This window comes from Malaclemys terrapin, chromosome 4 (assembly GCF_027887155.1).
Source record: "Malaclemys terrapin pileata isolate rMalTer1 chromosome 4, rMalTer1.hap1, whole genome shotgun sequence".
In the NCBI taxonomy this organism is placed as follows: domain Eukaryota; kingdom Metazoa; phylum Chordata; order Testudines; family Emydidae; genus Malaclemys; species Malaclemys terrapin.
In genome coordinates this window covers 51194638-51219774 of record NC_071508.1, presented here as the reverse complement: position 1 = coordinate 51219774, position 25137 = coordinate 51194638, and the positions used below count along the sequence as shown (strand labels likewise).

The 25137-nt window shown below is 40.8% G+C and overlaps 1 protein-coding gene across 8 annotated transcripts in view; it reads right to left on the bottom strand.

Moving 5' to 3' along the window:
- The window catches only part of PLEKHA7 (pleckstrin homology domain containing A7), a 285568-nt gene that overhangs the window by 19527 nt on the left and 240904 nt on the right, over positions 1 to 25137 (bottom strand). For all 8 annotated transcript variants that reach the window (XM_054025956.1, XM_054025959.1, XM_054025957.1 and 5 more), the window contains 6 exons: positions 20093 to 20161; positions 19834 to 19914; positions 18191 to 18340; positions 16216 to 16317; positions 4169 to 4277; positions 3001 to 3239 (listed from right to left, as the gene is read on the bottom strand). In XM_054025956.1, the coding sequence (XP_053881931.1) occupies positions 3001 to 3239; positions 4169 to 4277; positions 16216 to 16317; positions 18191 to 18340; positions 19834 to 19914; positions 20093 to 20161 (750 nt within the window). The remainder of the gene's footprint in view (positions 1 to 3000; positions 3240 to 4168; positions 4278 to 16215; positions 16318 to 18190; positions 18341 to 19833; positions 19915 to 20092; positions 20162 to 25137) is intronic.

Genomic DNA, 25137 nt, shown 5'->3' with positions numbered 1-25137 from the left:
GTAAATAAACTGAGACTCAGCAAATAATATGCTATGAAGTTTAAAACACACTTTTTCCTATATTCTTGGAACTTTAAAAGGTTATTTTAACTACTGAAGAAGGCTGTCTTAATATATAATAAAATGGTGAAGCATGTCCCCTCATCCCACCAACTAATGCATATGATTTTACGTGTTATCTACTCAACTTCTTCTTCAAGCACTATCGCTCAGTTCCTTTATAGAGTCATAGAAATACAGGGCTGGAAGGAACCTTAAGAGGTCATCTAGTCCAACACCCTGCAATGAGGCAGGACCAAGTAAACTTAGACTATCCCTTACAGGTGTTTGTCTAGCCCAGTGGTTTTCAAACTTTTTTTCTGGGGACCCAGTTGAAGAAAATTGTTGATGCCCGTGACCCAATGGAGCTGGGGATGAGGAGTTTGGGGTATGGGAGGGGGCTCAGGCCTGAGGTAGAGGGTTGGAGTGCGGGGGTGAGGGCAGTGGGGTGAGGCTGGGAATGAGGGGTTCAAATATAGGAGAGGGCTCTGGGCTGGGGTTGGGGTGCGGGAGCGGGTCAGGGCTCTGGGCTGGGGGTGCAGGCTCTGGGGTGGGGCCAGGGATGAAGGTGTTGGGGTGCAGGAAGAGGCTCTGGGTTTGGGGAGCGGGGTTGGGGCGCAGGTTTACCTCTGGTGGCTCCTGGTCAGCGGCACAGCCGGGGAGGATAGGCAGGCTTCCTGCCTGTCCTGGCACCATGGACTGTGCTGCACCCTGGAAGCATCCAGCAGGTCCGGATCCTAGGTGGAGGCGCACAAGCGGCTTGGCGTGGCTCTCGCCCACAGGCACTGCCCCCCCCCCCCATCAGCTCCCACTGGCCGGTGGAGCCAGTGCTAGGGGTGGGGGCAGCATGAGGAGCCCCACGGCCCTCCTGCCTACGAGCCGGATCTGCTGCTGGCCACTTCTGGGTAGGAACTACTAGTTTTTACTGGCCGGCCGCCAGGGTCCCTGGGTGCTGAGCAAGGTGACCCAGTGCCTCGCATTCCGCAACCCAGTATTGGGTTGCAACCCAAACTTTGAAAACCACTGGTCTAGCCTGTTCTTAAAAACCTTCAACTATGGGAATTCCACAGCCTCCCTTGACACCGACTTCAGTGCTTAACTATCCTTAGAGTTAGAAAGTTTTTCCTAATATCTAACCTAAATCTCCCTTGCTGTAAATTAAGCACATTACTGCTTGTCCTTCCTTCAGTGGACATGGGGAACAACTGAACACCATTCTCTTTATAACAACCCTTAACATATTTGAAGACTGTTATCAAGTCCCCCCTCAATCTTCTTTTTTCTTAAGACTAAAAGAGCCAGTGTTTTTAAACCTTTCCTCATAGGTCAGGTTTCTAAACCTTTTATTATTTTTGTGGCTCTCCTCTGGACTCTCCTCAATTGGTTCACAACTTGCTTCAATTGTGGTGCCCAGAACACAGTACTTCAGCTGAGGCCTCACCAGGGCCAAGTAGAGTAGGAAAATTACTTCCCCATCTTACATATAATACTCCTGTTAATACACCCCCAATGATATTAGCCTTTTTTGCAACTGCATCACATTGTTGACTAGTTTCAGAGTAACAGCCGTGTTAGTCTGTATCCGCAAAAAGAAGAACAGGAGTACTTGTGGCATATGCATCCGAAGAAGTGGGCTGTAGTCCACGAAAGCTTATGCTCTAATAAATTTGTTAGTCTCTAAGGTGCCACAAGTACTCCTGTTCTTCTTTTTACATTGTTGACTCACATTCAATTTATGATCCATTATAACCCCCGATCCCTTTCAGCAGTATTAGTGCCTAGCCAGTTATTCCCCATTTTGTAATTGTGATTTAATTTTTCTTAAGTGAAGTATTTTGCACTTGTCTTTACTGAATTTAGATTAGAATGTAGATTTCAGACCAATTCTCAAATTTGTAAAGGTCCTTTTGAATTCTAATCTTGTCCTCCAGAGCACGAGCAACCCCTCCCTGCAGGTTGGTCTCATCTGCAAATTTTATAAGCATACTCTCCACTTCATCATTCAAGTCATTAATGAAAACAGAATAGTACTGGACCCAGGAATCCAGTGAGGTACACGTCCCACTAGATACATCCCACCAGTTTGACAGTGAACCATTGATAACTACTCTTTTAGTATGGCCTTTCAACCAGTTGTGCACCCACTTAAAAGTAATTTCATCTACACCACATTTCCCTAGTTTGCTTATGAGAATGTCAGCCGGGACAGTATAAAAGCCTTACAAAAATCTAGATATATTACATCTATAGCTTCCCGCAATCCACTAGGCCAGTAACCCTGTCAAAGGAGGAAATTAGGTTGCTTTAGGATGATTTATTCTTGACAAATCCATGTTGGCTATTATTTATAACCCAATTATCTTCTGGGTGCTTACAAATTGATTGTTTAATAATTTGTTCTAGTATCTTGCCGGATATCCAAGTTAGGCTGACAGGTCCTCTTTGATCCCCTTTTTAAAAATAGATATTATGTTAGCCCTTCCCCAGTCCTCTGGGACCTCACCTTTCCTCCATGAGTTCTCAAAATAATTCCTAATGGTTCCGAGATTGCTTCAGCTCATTACTTAAGTGCCCTAGTGTGAATTTCATCAGATCCTGCTAACTTGAAGACATCGAACTCCGCACATCTCGGAAATTCCTCTATTTTGTGCAATATTTGCTGGTGAATGCCTTCTATTTTCACAATTAGAACTACACGTGAACCTTGTTTAATGAAAACACAAAGCCAGGTGCAATATGCTCAGGGTCAAACCCTAAACTGTGAACAAATTCAGGACAATTTTAGAACCTGAGCCAAAGTTTCTCCTTACCAGGCTAAATTCTGTAATGTGGCCTGGGCTTCACATTGGTAAGGAAGGGATTATTTATAAAATGTTTTCACATATAGCATTAGCTCCTCAGATACAATGGTGGTGAGAGCAGTAGATAGATTTACACTCAATTCATGGTAGTAATACTTACAATTTTTGACTTTAGCTTCACTGGTGACTGAAGAGGATGCTCAACTTTTTTCAGCTGTTGTGATTGAGACTGTGTTCTAGGCTGAGTATAAGGCTGTGGAAACAGCCTAACCTCCAAAGAGGACTTAACAGGACTGGATGGAGGAGTTCGCTGAGTAGAAAGTTTGCTCTCCACAGTTGTGAGAGAAGTTGATAATGAAGGCACTATAGGCTGAGAAAATGAAGGCACTGTTTTTCTTTCTATGGCAGAAACAGGTAAATAAGTTAAAAGTTGTATGGATGTTATATCTACATCATGAGCACACACTTTTCCCACAAAAACATCACACAAAATAATAAGCAGTATGTATCTATGCGCTGGCTTTTGAAAAACCTTCAACTTCCCTCATTATTCTGACTATAAACTATATTTTTAAGATGTAAAATCCTATGATGTTATGGCTATGCCATAAAACTTCCAGACACCTGGACATAGATAGGTGTCTATAGTTGTATTTTAAAAATAAATTAATACACAGCTCTATGATCTCAAAACAAATTCACACTCTGTTTATAGGTAAATGGTAAATAAAGTTAATAAATATACTCTTATGCATATGCTACAAACTGAATCTACATAAGGCGTCCAACTGATTTTCATTTCCCCAACCTACTGGCTCTTTTCTGTGAAGTCCAACAAAGCGGACTAGCATGCAGCCCATATACGCCTTCTCACTTCACCTTTTCCTACAACAGAAGGCTGTTTGTTCTGTCCGCCAACCATTCCCCACAATGGAAAACAGTGTGAAGTGCAGGTAGGGGAGGGGGGCAGGACCAAGTGGAAAAGGCAGACAGACTGCAGGTGGGAGGAGCTGTCAGGTGGTGGGCAGGATAGCAACTGTGAGAGTGAGAGTTATGAGGATTAAAACAATTTTTCAGGTTTTGCTAATTTATCCCCTTGTTTGTTTTCTTATGCCTTGGCATTTCTTGGTTCCATCAGTAAGTACAAAAATATCTGTGAGAAAGGACGATCTTACTGGGATAAGGGGACTCCCAACACAACCAGCAGCAGCAAGTACTGGAAATTCTATAATAAATGATGACCTCAAGACTTCTAGCCCAACTCCACAGACCCAAGAGATTCAGATGAATTTAGATACAGTTTAACATCTTTACTCAGTTTCTCTTACCTGGATTTTTTATAGAATCTACTATGACTTTGTAGTTTGCTTTATTTGCACTTAGGCCAGCTGTGACATCTTCAATTCTCCATAAATCTTTTTGCATTTGTGTTTTCTCCTAATGTTTAGTAAGAGGAAAGATTTTAAAAATCAGTTCAATCCCAAGATTTTGTCAGTTTCATTTATTATAGCTAGTTTGAACCAAACATTTTAGTGACACTTGAACACAGGCTACATGGCTTGGAAAGATTATAGGAAAAAAATGGGCATAACACAAATGTTAGCATCTTAATTCAGCCAGTTCAGAATTACAAGAGTCTTTTGCATGACTATGCTGGTGGGAACAGAGTACTATCCAGACAAGAGATCAATTAAGTAGTTTTACATATACGTTCAAACAGAGATTGGATTCCTTATGATCGTGGTGCCTATCCCTGACTAGGACATCAAAATATATCCAGTTTTCCAAAGTTTGCATGCACGCCTAGGAGTCTGGAAGTAGGTTAAATAATTCTCTGAAGTAAGAGCAAAGATTAAGACCTCTTGCTGCTGTTGGTTCACAACATGCCCTACCTATAGGTGGAGCCATAAGTAATGCAATGTGTTTCCCAAAGTTTGGGGAGGTGTTGGGGAGGCGAGAGGAGCAGAGACATACCTCTGAATTGTTCTCTACAGTCCCAGCTTTAATTTAAAATAAAAAAATAGCCTCTAGCTTCAGAATGTAAAACAAGTAAAAACCAAACCATGTAAATGGGCCTGGGTTTACAGAGAATCTGAAACAGCTCTGAGGTATGAATTGCCCCATTCATTTGAATGGGTACTATTTATAATACTTTAAATGCCACCACTGTTGAATATTTCACTTGTATTATGAAGTTTTATTCAATCTGCTCTGAGTGACCACTGATTTTGTCACAACTGACAGCTGAGATGAGGGGAGTTGGAAGCAGTCACTCACACCTTCCTTTACATGTGTGGCTTGAAGCTTCACAGCAGGACAGTTGTTACAGTCATCCGCTTCCTGTCTCCCCCCTGACAGACAAGCCTGCCAGACCCCAGAAGAGAAGGATGGCCAATACCACCCACAGCAGCACATCTCCCAGCCCCTGCACTGTGTAGGTCATGCTGGTTTGTTATCCATTGTTTGTAAAAGCGTAGGGGAAGGACATGCAAATTAACAACACATGGCACCATTAAAAGGGAGTGTGGTTGGTTCCATCTTCCTGAAGACAGGCTCAGCTTTCTAGAGTTAGGGAAACACTACTATAATGTATTATAGCCTATGGGGAAAGGCCTGAAACTCATTTAACCAAAGCCACACTAGTATGGCCTGTTGTATGCTGAAACCTGGCTGAACTTCTGAACTTAACTTTTGTAGACAGCAACCACCACTAACCTACCACTAGACCATAATAGGACCATCTGTTTTCCTCCCATTTCCTATCTCCTCTTCTGTCTGTTTTTGGTTGGGGAAACTGACCTGACAATTCACAGCTTTGTAAGAGAGCTGGCAATGCCCTGGATGTAGTATCTTTAACATCTCCATCACTGAACAAAAAAAGTTAAGAAGTGGAACTACATTTGCAATTTTTCCTGTACACTTAGTGAACCAGAAGGGAGATAAATTGCTTCACCTTTACTTTCTTGGACCTGGAAAGTATATTCAGTCAGGCTATGTATCAGAAAATAGAGTGCCAAGGAGCCAGACGTTTAAACAATGGAGAATGTTATTTGCTAGTAGTAGACTCACAGGACAGATGGAACATTTATTGAAAGATTATCAAGATACAAACTAGATAATCATACTTGTTCCACTTCAGCTTCCTGAGAAGAATCACACTGCAGGATATTGAATGATGGATTTACAGTGAACACGTAAAAAGGTAACCAGTCAGAAAAACTTTGAACCAACTCAAAAAATGCACCTTCCATAAGTGCTGAAGTAGTATACAGAATAAGGAAGAATTTTCAATATTATTTCTAGATAATAGTTCTGCCTTGAGTGCAGGGGACTGGACTAGATGACCTCTCAAGGTCCCTTCCAGTCCTACGATTCTATGATTTTTTCCCCATTACTTAAATCTTGACGCAAACAGAGTACATCTAGAAAGTTAAACAGTTTAATATATTTTAAAGTATGAGCAGTCACAGATTAATGTTTACAAAGATGATGTACTTTATGTGCAAGGCAAGAAAAGTTGGCTGGAAGAAATAAATCATTTCCTTAAATTTTCCAGCACAGAAGCATAATTTTGAGTGATAAAACTACAGGATAAACACTTAAGTGAAAAGCTAAAACTCACAAAAAAACCCCACATCTGAGTTCATTCCAGCTTGCCCAGGTCCCTCCCCTCAGGCAAAATGTCATCAATCACCGCTCTAAAATAAAGATTTTGCTTGAACAGGCTGCCTGAAGCCTTGAGTTCTTAACCTTTTGATGAATGAACATTTTACGCTAGTGTTCAGTATCAACTGTTGCCTCTAGCACCTTGAAATCTATGCCTTTATTAACATTTGATAATGTTCCATAAGGACCACTTTTTAAAAATAAAATAAAAGTATGCAAGATGGTAGATGAACTGCTCTGGAGCCTAAATTCCTCCATACAGAGAGAAGATGATTTTCAGAATCACTTTTGATTTTGGGTTCTTCAATTTGAAACAACATAAAGGCCCGTGATTTGGACATCAGCACTTTCTGAAAGTCAGGCCCCTAGGCACCCACTCACCCACCTCCACACACGCAGCGCGAGTGCACAGGTAGTAACAACGTAAGCTAAGCTTTCCGACACTGCCCTGCCAATATGACAAAAACCAGAATTGGATAGACTATCAACTTAAAGTCTAAACAAATCTCTATTCCCATCCAATCCTTGGAAAAGGCTTGTAACCAAAAGTGCCTGAGGAACAGAGCTAGCAGTTTTACTATGGAGGCAGTTTCTTCCTTTGATGAATACTCCAGTGGTTGCCAGAGGTTACCAGTCTTCTCAGAATGGGACTTAAGCTGCAGAGGCTAAGATGTCCCAAGTTGGAGATGCCGATGTTTGCAGGTAAGCTCCCTGCTAATTCCCTGGCCTCCAAAACACACCTGGGAACATAGGACTGGATGGAATCCCTTGGGTCACAGAGTCCAGTCCCTTGCTATCACAGGCAATCCCATCATATAATTATCAAATTCCATCTTAAACTCATTAGGTTGTTTGCCCCCACTACTCCTATCGGAAATATGTTCCAGAATCTCACTCCTCTGATGGGTAGAATCCTTCTAATTTCCAGTCTAAATTTATTCCTGCCCAATTTATACCCATGTGTTCTTGTCTCAACATTGTCCATTAGTTGAAATAGCTCTTGTTTACCCTCCCCCCAGAAGTATTTCTAGAGAGCAATCACATCCCCTCTCAGCCTTCATTTTGCTAGGCTAAACAAGCCAAGCTTTTTTAGTCTCCATAGGCTCTCCATTGTCCTGATCATCCTAGTAGCCCTTCTCTGCGCCTGTTTCAGTTTGAGTCCATCTTTCTTCAACATGGGTGTCCAGAATCGTACATAGTATTCCAGATGAGGTCTTACCACTGCTTTGTACAGTGGCATTAATACTTCCCTATCTCCATTGGAAATCTCTCGCCTGACACACCTTGGGATCATTTTTGCCTTTTGCACAGCCACATTACATTAGTTTCCCGTAGTTGTACTGCAATTGACTAAGGCTATGTCTACACTGGCACTTTCGTCGTTCAAACTTTTGTCACTCAGGGGTGTGAAAAAACACACCCCACCTCTGAATAACAAAAGTTTTAATGACGAAAAGCACTTGTGTGGACAACGCTTTGTCGTCAGGAGCTGTGCTTTGGGCGACGAAGCTACCGCCCCTTGTTGGAGATGGTTTTATTTTGTTGCTGGGAGAGCGCTCTCCCAGCGATAAAAAGCAGCTACACAGAGCACCTTACAATGGTGCGGCTGCAGTAGCACAGTGTAGACATAGCCTTATACACCGAGGTCTTTCTTATCTTCTGTCATTTCCAACTAAGGAGCTCTCAGCTTATAGGAGAAATTCTTGTTGTTAATCCCTAAGTGCATGACCTTGCATTTTGAAGTATTAAATTGCATCCCATTTCTATTACTACGGTCCTCAATCCAATTCTTCCTGTATAATATTCCAATTTTCCTCTGTTCTGACAATGCCCCCCAATTTTGTGTCATCAGCAAATTTCATTAGCACATTTGTACTTTATGTGCCAAGGTAATTAATGAAAATATTAAATAAGATTGGTCCCAAGACCAATCCGTGAGGAACTCCACTAATAACCTTCCTCCAGCCCAATAGTTCTTCTTTCAGTACAACTCACTGTCTCCTCTGTAGCCAGTTCCTTACACACCTTACACTTACTGTACTAATCCTCATCTTCTCCATCTTAAATACTAATTTTCCATGGGAGACCATATCAAATGCTTTACTAAAATCCAGATATATTATATCTACCACTCTTCCCTTGCCTACAAAATTCAGTTATCTTGTCCAAGAAAGATAGACCAGACAGGTTAGTCTGGCCTGGTCTACTTTGATGAACATCAGATATTGACATCGGGAAGAGAAGATGATGGACACTAGGACAGAGCTGTGTTGATGCTAAAACTAAAGGCAAGCCAGGCTCTGATTTCATTTAACTCAATATCTTCTTGTATTCTGAAGGTGAGATACATAATCAAATCTGTTGCAGTTATGATAGTACAAGTATATGAAGCAACCTTAGCAGCACCCAAGGAAGAAATTGACACATTTTATAACAATCTACAGGAAACTATATAAAAAGTTTCAGGACAAGACTTGTTATTGGTGATGGGAGATTTTAATGTGAAAACAGGATTGGATTGGAATATCATACAAGAAGATCTGGAGGACCTTGAAAACTGAAGTAAAAAATAGTAGTAAAAGAAATATAATAGTGCAAGGTCATGCATTTAGGGACTATCAACAAGAATTTTTGCTATAAACTGGTGATGTATCAATTGGAAGTGAGAGGAAAAGGAAGACCTGGGTGTACTGGTTGATCACAGGATAACTACAAGCTGCCAATGTGATGAGGCTGTGAAAAAGGCTAATGCAATCCTAGGATGCATCAGGTGAGGTATTTCCAGTAGACATAGGGAAGTATTAGTGTCATTATACAAGGCACTGGTGAGACCTCATCTGGAATACTGTGTGCAATCCCAATCTCCCAAGTTTAGGAAAGATCAATTCCAACTGGAACAGGTGCAGAGAAGGGCTATTAGGATGATCAGAGGAATGGAAAGCCTACCTTATGAAAGGAACTCAAGGAGCTTGGCTTGCTTAGCTTAACCAAAAAAAGGCTGAGGGGAGATATGATGGCTCTCTATAAATACATAAGAGGGATAATTACCAGGGAGGGAAAGGATTATTTAAGTGCCATTTTTGATACAAAAACAAATGGATATAAACTGGTCATCCACAAATTTAGGCTTGAAATTAGAGAAAGGTTTCTAACCATCAGGGGAGTAAAATTCTGGAACAGCCTTCCAAGGGGAGCAGTGGGGGAAAATACCTAACTTGTTTCAAGAATGAGATTGATAAGTTTATGGAGGGAAGGATATGATGACACTGCCTATAGTGGCATATGGCCCAGCTGCGACTGTTAATAGCAAAAATGATGGAGCACTAGATTGGGAGGGCTCTGAGTTACTATAAATAATTCTTTCCTAGATGTCTGATTGTTGAGTCTTGCTGACATGCTCAGTGTCCAACTGATCGCCATATTTGAGGTCCAGAAGGAATTTCTCCCCAGGTTAGATTTGCAGAGACCCTGGGGTGTGTTTTTTTTTGCCTTCCTCTACAGCCTGTGGCATGGGTCACTTGCTGGTTTAAGCTAGAGTAAATAGTGGATTCTCTGTAACTTGAAATTTTTAAATCATGAGTTGTGAACTTCAGCAACTCAGCTAGACTTTATGGGTCTATTACAGGAGGATGTGTGTGAGGTTCTCCAGCCCGCAATGTACAGGAGGTCAGACTAGATGATCACAGTGATCCCTTCTGGCCTTAAATTAACTTAGACTCATAGACTTTAACTACATAGAACAGATTTTAAGTGAGTACAAGTACAAGGTACTAAAGTCAGAAATGGTTACAAGAGACAAAGATAAAAACACTTTCTAGTGCTAAAACTTAAGAAACTTGACTTGGTTCAAGATAAAATTGTTACCACATGCTCCCAGCAACAGGGCTGACCAAATTTCAGGTCAGGATCTTTCCCAAAGTCAAACGGCTACTTCTTTTGTCTTCTTAGTTGAAAGAGAGATAGATAGGGAGAGAGACCTTGGGGGTATTTTTGTACTTCACGTTTATAGTCCAGTCACCCTTTGAAATGCGTTTTGCAGAGGGTTACCGCTAGATATAGTTCATTGTGCTGTGAGGTTGGAGTCATGGAGTCTTGTGGTGAAAGAGATTCCATGTTGTTGGTTGCTAAAATATAGATTGATCTGTTTCTGTCCCACTTCTTTGCCAAAGAATGGCCACTTGACAGCTTTGACAACTGGCTAGAGGCATCAGCTTGTCCTTTGCAAGTTTATCCACTCCCCAGACTTGTCTGGTAACCATATTTCAGTCATAACTTCAGCTTATGTTCATAATTTTACATATAATGTTGCTACATACATTTCACCAGAATATTATTGACCAGTTAATTATTAGTTTTCAAATGATACCTCAACAAGGCACATTTTGTACAAGGATTATTACAATAGTGTGTAGGGAGTAAATAGAGGGGTGCATTCAGTCACACCAGATATTAGGAAAGAATGCACAGAAGCTGTGAGGAAAACATTCTGTCTCTGCTGAATGAAGAAATGAGACATGAGAAATGAGTTGAAGAGATATGGAACAGTGTAAAAAAATAGGATTACAAGTGTTGGGCTACAAGGCCAAAATGAAGAAACCAAGGTGGATAATAGATGAAGTGCTGCTGTTGAGCGACAAGCATAGGAAGCTGAAGGAGAATAAAATATGAGGACAAGTCTAAAAGCTACAGGCTGACCAGAGAGATAAAACAGAAAGCAGAGAGACACAGAAACAATTGGATAAGCAAACAATGTAAAGAAGCAGAAGAATACACAATGAGAATGTGATATAGGGTTGTATTCTAAATTCCCTGTAAGCTGTGTGGATGCGCAGCAGCCTATTTAGTGCCGCGCAGGTGCTCAGGGAACCCGCCCAGCCGGGACCAGGGTGCCCTTCCCCTGGCCCCAACTCAGCCCTGGACCTGCTGTGGCCGGGTGAGGGGCATCCTGAACCCAGCCCCAGCCCGGACCTGCCGTGGCCAGAGGAGGGGCAGCCGGAACCTAGCCCTGTCCCAGACCTGCCACGGCCGGGACGGGTGCTAATTGATCCAAATCCTCACATCAACTCAGGCGCTGTTTGGTTTGTATTCTCGCGCCTCATGGTGGAGAGGGCTCTGATTGGTTTAGAGCTGTGAAGGAGCACTGACTATCAGGCAACTCCTGCTGGTCCGACCTTCCCATTCCAGGATGTAATGTGTGCTGGGACTTGTAGTCTGTGCTGGCCCACATGCCCTGGCCCTGGAGAGAAGGCTTTGTGATTGGTTCTCGATGTGCGATGAAAGATCATTGCTAAGGTAGAGGCACCAGTGGCTGGGCTCGTCTCCCCTCCCCTGACCCCAACCCAGCCCCAGCCCGCACCTGCTGTGGCCAGGGGAGGGGTGCTTATCCCATGGCCCCAGCCCTGGAGCTGCTGCGGGGAGAGAGAGCTGGGGGGAGTCCTCTCTCCCTGCCATAGCCCTGGAGCACCATCCTGCACCCGAAACCCCTCATCCCCAGCCCCACCCCAGAGCCCATACCCCCTGCCGGAGCTCTCATCCCTCCACACCCCAACTCTCTGCTCCACCCCAGAGCCCACACCCCCAGCTGGAGTCCTCACACCCCTGCACCCCAACCCTCTGCCCCAGCTCTGAGCCCCCCCACACTCCAAACCACTCACCCCCCCACCACATGAATTTTGTTATGTGCACCAATACGAAGGTGATGTGTCACCTCCATATTGGTGCGCATAACAAAATTCATTCCGCACATGTGTGGGAAAATTAGAGGGAACACTGGTTGTATCACAAGATAAGAGAACTGAAAGGGACATATGAAATGGAGACGTTGGTGGTGAATAACAAGTGCAGACAAATAATTGAGGACGAACAAGCAAAGAACAAACAATGGAAAGAATATCTTGAAGAGCTGTACAATGCGAAGAACACAATGTGACAAACTGGGACTGTTCTTACTGTGGTCTTTGAATGCTGACAGGGGAGTGTGGCTAGGATAGTCTGCATTGGGGGATGGGAGACTGACCGACGGAGAATACCTGAGCATGTAGCATGAGAACCCAGGAAGGGGTTAGAGGCCAGGTGACACCTTTGCCCGGGAAACTGAACAAAAGGCTGTGGGAGCGGTCGCTGAAGAGAGAGTTTCGGGAGCTGGCTGGTGATATGGCTGGGAGGCAGACGGGGCTCTTGGGACCCCAAGATGGACCTAACTGGGGGGAGGAGGGGGGTCCTGTTGTCTGTACCTGTAAGACCTGTCTTGGACTGTGTTCCTGTCGACTAAATAAACCTTCTGCTTTACCGACTGGCTGAGAGTCATGGTGAATCATAGGAAACCGTGGGGGCAGGGCCTTGTGTCCCCCCACACTCTGTGGCACACAGTAGATGAAATGATTCTGGAGAAGCTTCCCAGCACAAACAAAGGAGAGGAGATGCTGGAATTCTTAGAAGTTGTATTAAAGATCTTGATGGAAAGTTTAAAAAAGAAAAAGGCTCTGGGAAGTGACAACACAACCATTGAGGTTGCAGAATTGATCAAGGAGGATTTACAAAGAATAACCGACAAGGTATACTGGAAAAGCAGGAAATTCAGCTTAAAGATCAGCATGGAGAAGACAAAAATTATGGCAATGAGAAAACAAGAGAAAGGTAAATACCAAACTTGGAGATAAAGAACTAGAATAAGTGGAAAAACGTGTGTACCTTGGAGGACTAGTATTGAAGAATGAGAATTGTGAAGATGATGTAAAAAGAAGAATCGGACCAGCTAGTATTGCATTCGGAAAACTCTGCAAGATCTGGAAGGCTAAAGACATTTAAATAAAAACAGAAGTCAGCGTATGTGAGACAACTGTCATACTAATACTGCCGGACAGGTCAGAATACCAGAGTATGAAGAATGGCCATAAACGGAAGATTTTGACTGCAGATATGAACTGGTGGAAGGAAATACTGAGCGTTTCAAGACGGCAGAAAATAAAAAAGGAAGAGACAGGAAAACAGCTTTGAAGAAATAATACTGTTACAGAAGGTTCCAGAAAGATGATTGCGATGGTTTGGACAGATGCCAAGAATGGACCCAGAAAGGATGCCATAAATGGCAATACATACCTAGCTGCAAGACACTCGGAATAGAGGAAGACCAAAGATGAGTTGGATAAACATGGTAAAGAATGACATAGAACGAAAACGTTAAAGATGAATGAAGCCATGGAGGTGGCACAAGATAGAGAGTGATGGAAAGACTTCACTCCACCCCATTGTCACTGTTGACCTGACAGACAGGAATGAAAGAAGAACTTCATGTTAGTAAAAGATAAAGAAAAAAACATGCAATGGGAGGGATCAGGAAACCAGTTTGGGAATTAGGTTAGACAACTGAACTAGCCACTAGGAAACCCTGCTTCACCCACTTCTCATGTTAATGTCAATGCCACTCTCTATCCATGTCCTCCCTGCCTCACAGGGCATCTTAATCTTCCAAGTCAGGATTCATGCTAAGGTATCAGATCAAGGGTTCCTCTGGTGAGCCAGTGGAGGCTCCTCCGGGGAAAATGCTGCCTTCATAGTCAAACTACTAGCAACTCAAACAATTTGGATGGAATTCTCCCCGTCCTTTCCAACTCTTGGGAACAGGGTTAGGATATGGAAGGAGGGCACAGGGAGAGTGTATAACCAACTACCTTTGGTGAAGTGTATTCTGTATGGACACATGACCAGTATTAATTTCCTTGGTGTGTGTTGTGTGGTATTTTTTTGGTTTTTTTTTGTTTTTTTTTTGAGTTGACAGGACATGAATTTGGGCAACTTTAACTCTAAGTTAATGAAGTTTCTTTGGTATGGTATGTTATACAGTTGGCTTCAGTTTAATAATATTCTGGCACTCAAAGCTGCCCAGGCATCAAGTTTGAGAGATGACTTCTTTAGAAGCAAGGGAATGGAATTTAAGATGGATGATACAATATAAAAACCTTCTCAAACCCATAATTTGATAGAAGAGGTTTAGTTGATAATGATCAAAACAAACGCTCTAATTGATAATGGGTCAGAAGAACAGTGTAATCAGATAAGAATTTTAAAATATAATTGCTGTTTTCTTTTGGTAGGAAATATGCAGATAGATAAATAGCCAGGGATTTGAATGAATAATCACATTGTTGTTGTTTTTGCTTTTTTGTTTAAGATAATGCTTTGTAAAGAAGAATGTAAAAATACCCTCAACAACCTACCTTGCTCTAAGGACAAAAAGCAATAATTACAAACAACAGGTATGTAGAAAAAATCTGGCATTGCACATTCAATTTTGCAAATAAGATGACAGATGAAAATAGCGCTTCTCTGCATGATTCAGAATTAAATAATTGGTTTAAAATCCAGATATCTTTCAATCACCGATAAGTTCTAAACAGTTGTTTCAATTTACAAGGGATCTGCAGAGATAACCATCCACTAATATCCCAACATGACAGAGAACAAGTAAGGAAAATAGCACATCAGTGACTGATGACCTTAAAAATGGACAGATGAATCAACAAAGACAGATCAAATAAATGGAAAACTAGAAAGTCCTGCACAGACTTATAAATTAAAAAGTTATTAATGTCAAAAATGACAGTATCTAATAAAATACTGACAAATTTGCACAGACATAACGTTATGAAAAACATTTGCAGCACTGGAAATAAACCTAGACATCTCATTGCTATGTTACCACCATTTTTCCACTTTATGAGCCAAAAGAATGTAGGATACAAACAGGCATTAGTAGATACTTTAGGGTTAAGAATGCCAGGAGTCGGCAGCATTTAGGAATTAAACATATAGAAAATGAATATCTTCCTAGATGTTTATCCTAAGTTCAGGAATAACAAGGATCTGTTAGAAGAAGTTTCAAACATCTGCAACTGTAAATACAATACCTGAATCACGGGACATTCATTAGGATAGCCATGCATGAACAGTATGATTGGAGCTACTTCCAATATTTTAAATACCACACTATGGTGTTAGTACATGGTGACTTTTTAATGGTTGCCCGCCCCCCCCCCCCAATGTATGTTCTCAAAGAGTTTGCATTAGTACTAATGCCCTGCCAGTGGATTTCCCCATATCCTTTGCCAGGTAATGCTTCTAATCACTCTCTCTCTCTCACACACACACACACACACACACACACACACACACACACACTTCTAAATTATAGATGTTGACATTTTAGGAAATAGAATTTTTCTGTTTAGTTCTCTTTACTCTCCAATATCACTGTTAGCAGAATCTCATACTCTAGGTTTTAACCAATTCTCCAAGAAGATACTTCTGCAGAATTTCTAATTGTTTTCCTGTTACAAATGTCAACCTATGTCTAGTGCTTCTCTATTAGACCCTTCTTTCAAGCATGTCTCCCTGCTCAGGACTATATTTATATGGCATGTTTAAATTTCCTGTATCATAATTAATTTAAAAACAAAAGGACAAAAGCAAATGATTGTTTCTGTATTTAATAATAAAGCTAATATGAGATTCTTAAATACATGTTTCATTCAAGCTAGCTAGGTACCTTGAAGTATAGTTTGCTGACTTTGGATACGTCCAGCAGGAACAGCAGGCAGGGAACCCTCCCGTATTCCCCACACATTTGAGATACTTCCTCCCAGGAGTTAATCATTTTTGAGTGCAGGCAAGATCTCAACAACAGTAATTTAGTACCTGAAAACAGACTCACCTGAGGAAAAAATGATCTGTTCATCTGTTCCTGTAAGGCTTGCTTCAGCTGGTTCACATCCTTTTCCAATTTCAGATATTTATTCCAAGCATTTTCCATTTCCTGTTGGCAAAGAGAAAATTTTCAGTGCAACCCTACAATAAGCAATAAAAGGTGCACAGCACTTTAAGCCGGTTAAACAAATAAGCATGTTCTTAACTTTAAGGATTAGGTTGTTCGATTGAAAAAAGAAAAATGATGTGTTCTGAACAGAATGTAATGATATGAGCTTAAAATGAAGCATGAGCTTAAATGCTTTACTGGGTTGTGGCCCGAGTGCTCCACACCTTGTAGGATCTTTAGTTAGAAATGTTTTGATAATCTGCAAACACAGAATGCTCTATTAGTTATTTAAGGACAAAGCAGGAGTTCAAAGGAATCTAGGCACTGAAATGAATTCTTGAAGGAAGACAGCTTAATTTCAATACACTGTTCACTTTACTTCTGTAATGTGTAAAACTGAACATACTATTTTAAGAGAGTTCTAAAATGTTGGTAAAAATTCACCCCTGAGTCGGGGCCACCAGAGAATCCTTAAGTCATTTACATTATGGCTAACATCTGCAGCTGTACATTCTGCTTTCTGACTCAAAATAGTGGAAGATGATTTGATTTTACACACCTCTATGTAAATTTTCAACACAGCCCGTAAAACAGTGCATTGTCTGCGGACACAAATCACTGCATATGTGCATGTATATGATGTAGACATTTTAATTTACCTGACTTATACACACAAGACTTGTGAGTACAATTTTAGAGGCAGTTTTCTAAAAACTATCCTCATGTGCTGTAGGAGTTAGGGATTATATAGCTGAGTACAGAGAGCTAGGTGGGTTTAAAATTTCCTTTCTTGTGTGGCCTATTAATGAAACATAACATTAATTTGATGTGGTGCCTTTATTAAAGTTTATTTTTATTAGGTTGTGGTAATTGAGAGAGAGAAAATTCTGGCTAATACTCCAGGGTAAGACCCAATTCCTTTTTCCACCTAGAAAAGTTCCAGGGAATCTAGTTCAGCATTTTTCAAACTTCAGGTTGCAACCCAGTACTGGGTTGCAACATGTCAGGCACTGGGTTGCTCTGGTCAGCACCGCCGACCGGAACGTTAGAAGCCCGTCAGTGGTGCTGCCCAGCTAAGGCAGGATAGTGCCTACCTGTTTCGACACCGCCCTGCACCCCAGAAGTGACTCCGCCCCAAGCACCAGCTCCGCACTCCCATTGGCCAGGAACCAGGCAATGGGAACTGGGGGGGGGGGGAGGGGAAGAGGGAGGAAGGGGTGCGGTGCCTGAGGGTGAGAGTAGAGCGAAGCCACTTGCGCACCACCACCTAGGAGCCAGACCTGTTGCTGGCTGCTTTCAGGGTACAGTGCAGTCCGCGGTGCCAGGACAGGAAAAAACTCATAAGTCCAAGCTCCAATCCCACACCCCAATCCCCTGCCCCAGCCCTGAGCTTCCCCCCCCCACCTGGAACCCCTTCCTGCACCCCAAACCCCTCATCCACAGTCCCACCCCAGAGCCCTGACCCCCTCCTACACCCCAACCCCCTGCCCCAGCCCAGAGCCTCCTCCTACACCCTGAACCCCTCATTCCTGGCCCCAGCCCACAAACCTCACCCCCGCACCTCAACCCCCTGCCCCAGCCCTGAGCCCCTCATCCCTAGCTCCGTTGGGTTGCAGGCATCAACAATTTTCTTCAATTAGGTCCCCAGAAAGAGTTTGAAAACCACTAATCTAGTTTATACCAGGATACCAGTGGAAACTGGAACAAAGGTTTGCAATTAAGACTGCCATTAAAAAGACAGATCTGCATGATTTGTTTTCATATTCTGTACATTATCTAAATTGGTTTGTAGGATTTAACCCTATGTCTGAAAAGTAATTCATTTTAGTCTAGCGCTTAGCTTAGCATTTCTTTGGAAGCACTGAACACATACAGTGGATGCCTTGGATATTTCAGCCCGAATATGAATGAGGTCCTCTTGCAAAAGTCTCTGCTGGGAAGAAATTTTTTCTGCATGCTGTGGTTGGTCTTTGTACAGTTCCATCTGTCTATGCAAAACCTCCAAAACAGATTCCAACTGGTCCTAAAGAAAGAAAGGAAAATAACAATAGACTTACATTTGTATGGGTCTGTACTGATTTACTACTGAGAATATGAAAAATCTTCTCTACCTCTCAAGTCTTTCCTCTAAATCACTAGGATCACAGATTTTCCTTTTACTGAGAGGACAAAGAAGGAAACTGATTATTGGAAGGTGTGAAGCCTTGGGCCATCACAGTAGCAATAGTCAGTAGCAACCACTAAGTTGCAACACAATTGCCATTATAAATCCGTTTTAGTGTTTGTACCTTTCAAAAACATTAACCAATGGGGGTGAAATTTTTCATGTTTAATTTCTGTGCAAACAGTAGAAAGCATTTTTTTCTAAACTGCCTCTAAATTTACCTACTATATTCAGACATTCATTTTAATGAGCACATTTAATTTCAGCAGCCCCCAGAGTATACAGGTAGGGCTCAAAGCTAGTAAAATGTTAGTTTTATACACATACACACACACACACAATGAAAGGAAGAGAAGGGAAAAAAAGTTCCTTTTGTTAACGTTTACTGTGTGAATTCTAAACGGGATATAAACAGAAGTAAGAAAGAAGGTTGGGGGGAGGAACAAGAAGGTCTTAGCACAGGGGTTCTCAAACTGGGGGGTCGGGAGCCCTCAGGGGGTTGCAAAGTTATTAACTGGGGGGTCACGAGCTGTCAGCCTCCACCCCAAACCCCGCTTTGCCTCCAGCATTTATAATGGTGTTAAATATATAAAAAAGTGTTTTTAATTTATTAGGGGGGTGGCACTCAAAGGCTTGCTATGTGAAAGGGGTCACCAATACAAAAGTTTGAGAACCCGTCTTAGCAGCAAACAGGTCAAAGAAGTTACTGCAAGTTTGGTTGAGACTTTTGGAGCTAGAACCTCAGCTGTTGTAAATTGGCTTAGCTATATTGAAATAACTCAGGATCTGCTCCCCCACTTTTTTATAGCCTTTTGCATTATGCGAATGCAATCATACCACCTACAATGCTATTTAAATATGGTTCTTGTTAGCACAAGTTTTAAAACATTGCTAACTGTGATAACACAGTTGCCTCTCTGGTGAGACTGTTTTTTTAATCTTATAACTGTGTTAAAATAATGATCTAGATTGAGCCCTTTCCTTGACCCAGCCCCATACCATTGTCAACTTAAAAAGAAAAACAAAACTATTCTGAAAATGTGCATTCAGCAAAATTTGTAATGGAGGTCACATAAAAATAAATGTGAGTAGTTTTAAAATATGCATTATTGAAACTTTTTAAAAAGTATATTTTCCAAATACATTACTCATCTGTAATATTCAAAACATACCATTTTCGTTCTTTAATAAAAGAAGTGTATATATTGTCCAAAGTGAATTATTACAATATTGGTACATTACAATAATCTAATGCTTGGTTTGGAATCCCAAAAGCCTGAATAAGAAACTTTAAAGTTTGTCCAAGAGAATTTATTATTATTATTAACATATAAAAATTTGAATTGTATTACTTTATTTTCCTTAAGGGATCTTATTTTGTCTTCCAAGTCCTGTAGAATCCCGTCCTGTTCACAGAAAACGCTTAGCTTGACCTACCAATAAAACCATATATATTTAAGTTAGATTTAAAAAAAGAAAGAAACCCTTCTTTTGTAGCACGATTTTCATTTGCATTTGGATCAGAATGAGAACAATTACAGTGTAACAGAAACAGCTAAATGCTAAAGTAACTATATTTGACAGGGTTTTGAATTGATGTTTGATACTTACATCAATATCACTTTCTGCAATCTTGACAGGTTTTGTACTTCGTTCTTTTAGTATATCACGCCCTGTCACCTAAAAAGAATAAGGTTTAAAGATATATTAGACTGGTGGCAAAGTGAAGTATAATTATGCTTCAGTGATAAAGAAAAAGTTTTGTTATATGCTCTAGCCAACACATTATATGATTTACTGACACTAAAAATAAATGTTAAAGGGCTTATCTTTAGAAATATAAAAATTTTTAGATAAATTGTAGAACTTGTGTAAAAGTAACAGATCAATACTATTTTCTTCACGAAAAGAAAATGTACGACTCTAGAATTATTACAAAAAGCTTGTCATATCAAATCTTTGAAATATGACAATGGTACATCAATATCTAATTCCAAAGGATTACCAATTAGTTAAATTAGGCTGTTTAATGATGTGATAGCGTGCAGATAGTGAGTAGGTGAGCCTGCACTCTGATCACTTATAGGCTAATTAGTGCTCCAGGAGAAGCTGATTGTGGTTAATGAACTCAACTGGCCAATCACCCCAGGGCTTAAAGAAGGCACAGGAATGAAGTGCAAGAAAAGAGGAGAGAGAGAGAGAGAGAGAAGAGAGGAACAGGGCTAGCTGGGGTTAAATACACAGAGGCTCAGACTAGGGAGACCTCTGTTCCCCTCAAGTCCTGCTGAATGTGCCTAAAGCTTGGCAAACACTGTAAATAGGTGGGAGCATGGGGGGCTGTAGTGATATTGGTGAAAGGGCCTTGAAATAAAGTTTCACTGAGAGCACACCTGGAGGACACTGTGCGGTTTCTGCAGGTCAGAAGACGGGGGTGGAGCAGCACCAATGACAAATGACTAGTGCAACTGTGTCAGATTTATAATCAAAGGAAACATCGATCCCATTTGTCTTTAGTTTAAAAGTAAGGCCCCATCCTACAAAACTTTGATGTATGAGTAATCTTCATTGGAGTAAATAGGACTATTCATTTTCTTACAGTTAAAAACGTGCATAAGCATTTGCAGGATAGAGGCCCAACTGACTAAAAACGTGTCTTAGTAGTTCCTGCATATCTACAAAGGGCTCACTCTACCTCAGTCCACAATGAATGTTATGGGAACGCAAAGAGGGATATTAGTCTGGGGCAGGAGCGAAATTGATATTTAAATACACTTCATTTTGGATGTACTTCTTTCTAGTTTCACCCTCTCTCATTCCAGTAATCTCTGGCTCCAAATCCAATTTCTAGAAGGAAAGAAGATAATCCTTAGGGACTAACCACAATTTAAAGTGGACAGACACTCAACTATCCCTCAACATTTTATTTTAGATGAAGTTAGCCGGTCACCAAGTAGGGTTTTCAAATATTATTCTAGTGTTAAGATACAAGTACATTTACCATTTTTATATTATTCATGCCTATACATCTCACCTCTCCATTTTCAAAGAATACATATATTTATCATGTGAATTTCATGAAATAAAAGCCAGACGTTTATTTCCCCATCATCAAATACAAGGTTTACTCTCCCTTAGAAGAAACCAGTCTTAATTATTTTTATATTTTCAACATAAATTGCCAAATAGTACAATATTTTAATAGGAATGATTTTCCTTTTAAATTTATTAATGCAAGTCATTTAGCATTATTGATAGTAAATATTCAGTCACATTTTCAAGTGTAGGAAAATATTTAGTATATTTAAACAAACAGATGTGTATCCAAGTACAAAATTTGCTGCTTTAATAATCTGCAAGCTAGTGGATAGGTGAACTTTTCTCAGTCTGCAATGAAAATACGATGAATAATTTGTTATATTTTGAAATGGATTATATAATCACAAGTGCAAAAGTTACCTTAATTTCAAAGCAGTGAAAATGAGAACATAAAATAAGGTTTAGCATGCTTTCACACTTTAGGAATTACATAAAGGAGTCACTACTTAACACAGCCATTCATTTTCAACATATGGTAATACGAAACCAAGCACAGTGAGGTCAGCCATAATTTTGCGTACAGCCTAAAAAAACATTTTGCAGGAAGCTCTTCTATTGATCATGATACACCTGTGGAAGCTAGGGTATATACATTGATTGCTGTTTGAAAAAAAGCGATGGGATGGTCACATTTCAGATACAAGCAGTCTTACATTTATACCGGACAGTAACCCTTGTGCTGAGTTCTTTAGCACTTTGTAAACCATGTTGATCAGAGGTCCATTATTTTTTATCTGTTTCAAACAAAAGTTTAGCAATAGTTTGTTACTGGGGAAAAAAAGATATTACAACTCAGAATCCCACGAAAAACAGAAACAGAGATTCCAGAAGTTAGATAAAATATCTGTAAAGTTGATCTCCTCTCTCTTTCTGCAACTATTCTCCAGGGGAAGGCAACCAGCAAGTACTGTAGCTGCCTCATTCCTGATTGTTACCCCTTGACTTAGAGATGAAGAATATTGATATGTGTAGAGCACTTTCTTTTTCCACACTGATGACCAAATTTTAAAAAAACAACCTGGAAATTATAACTGGCTGCTTCTCCTCTGATATAACATTAGTTATGATTTGGAAAGACTGCTAGTTCAACCATGAAACTAATTATTTTTTTAATTTTACTTTTGCAACATATGCAAACACAGTGTAACTCAGTGCCTTACAGTGTTGCCAAACCTGTAGTTTCCAAGGGCCCCACCAAGTATAGTGTGATATTTTCTGGTCATGATCCAGTGTCAGGAAATTAGCAGTACAGTACAATCTGCTTTCTGCAGACTGCTTAGAGGTGATAACACGAGCACCCTCAGAATCAGGCTATCTATTTTTGATCAATGTTTTGGCTATGGCACATCACAGATCCTGCACTCCTCCATTAACAAAAAAACCGCTATCCACTATTCCTTAATTCTCTTTATGAACACACACATTCCACCTTATTTCTCTCTCCTCTTTACCTCAGAGGAACTGAACTCCAGTTGTTATGACATAAGTTTGGAGCAGATGCTACAGAAAAGGTTACAAAGTTATAGCTTGATTTTAGTAAGGCTTTTGACATGTCCCACACATTTGCATAAGCAAACTAGGGAAATGTGGTCTAGGTGGGTGCACAACTATAAGATGGATGCTCAACTGGTTGAAAGACCAGTAGTTATCAGTGGTCCCTGTCAAACAGGGAAGGCGTATCTAGGAGGTCCCTCAGGAGTCATTCCAGGGCCTGGGACTATTCAATATTTTCATTAATGATTTGGATGATGGAGTGGAGAGTATGCTTATAAAATCTGGAGCTTACACCAAGCTCAGAGAAATTGCAAGCACTTTGGAGGACAGGATTAGAATTCAAAACAATCATGACACATTGGAGAATTGGCCTGAATTCAACAAGATGAAATTCAATAAAGACAATTGCCAAGTACTATTCTCAGGAAGGAAAAATCAAATGCACAACTACAAAATGGGGAATAACTGGCTAGGCAGCAGTACTGCTGAAAAGGATCTGGGAGTTATAGTGGATTACAAATTGACTTTGAGTCAACAATGTGATGCAGCTGAAAAAAGGGCTACCACCATTCTAGGGTGCATTAACAGGAATATCGTAACTAAGACACGGGAGGTAACTGTCCCGCTCTACTGGCACTGCTGAGGCCTCAGATGGAATACTATGTCCAAATGTGGGCACCACACTTTAGGAAATATCTGGACATATTGTAGAGTCCAAAAGCAACAAAATGATAAAAGGTTTAAAAAACTAATCTATGAGGAAAGGTTAAAAAAACTGGGCATGTTTAGTCTTGGGAAAAGAAGTTTCGGGGGGGAAAGGGGGAGAAACCTGATAACAGTCTTCAAATATATTAAGGGCTGTTTATAAAGAGAATGGTTATCAACTGTTCTCCATCTCCACTGAAGGTAGGACAAAAGTACTGGGCTTAAATCAGCAGCAAGGGAGATTTAGGTTAGATATTAGGAAAAACTTTCTAACTATAATGGTAGTTAGCCTCTGGAATAAGCTTCCAAAGTACATTGTGGAATCCCCATCATTGGATTTTTAAAAACAAGTTGGACAAACACCTGTCAAGGAAGATCTAGGTTTACTTGATTCTGCCACAATGCAGGGAGCTGGACTTGATGAGTTGCCAAGGTCCTTCCAGTCCTACATTTCTATGATGAACCACTGAATGGCTTCACAGAGGACCCCAGATTTTCTTGAATTGTTCTAGTGCAAATGCTTAATGAATACACTCTTCTACACTTCATTAGGCCTTCCTCATTCACATTCTGCATTTCCTAATCTGGAATGTATGTTTGAATTTAAAAAAAATCAACAAGTTACTATGGTATTATGAGATCAGATTTACCCACCCACTCTACAGACAGATAGTTTAATTATTAAGCAGAAAACAAACTACTTCCTTTTAGCATTTCTCAATTCTCCACTGCCTGTAGCATGCTTTATTATAAGCTTACACATGAAATGTCTTTCCTTACTGTGTAAGGATTTGACTAGTTTTCAGTAAATAAGGGCTTGTCTACACTTTCAATGCTACAGCAGCATAGCTGCACCACTGGGCAGCGCTATGTGTTTCAGTGTAGACACTACCTACATCAACGGGAGGGATTCTCCTGTCAGCACAGATAATTCACCTCTCTGAGAGGTGGTAACTAGGTCAATGGAAGAATTCTTCTGTTGATCTAGTGCTGTCTATGTGGTGACTTGCTTTACTTTAACTACGCTGCTCAGGGGTGTGGATTTTTCACACCCTTGACTGATGCAGTTAAATCAAGCTAGTCTTCTAGTGTACATCAGGCCTAAGGCATGGGGCCACACATTAAACAATGAGGATAAAACAAAATATCAAATAGTTGCTCATTCAGTGAGCACCTTCCTTACTGTGCATTGAATGAGGCAGGGATCCTATGGAAAAAAACTGTATGTGATCATGTAACTAAAAACTGAGTCATAATTAGGGCTACAATTTTGTCACACAAATTTTTAATATATTTCATGGCACAGGTGCAAAAAAACAATTATGTCTGGAAAGCAGGACAGTGGGGAGCCCATGGGTGGT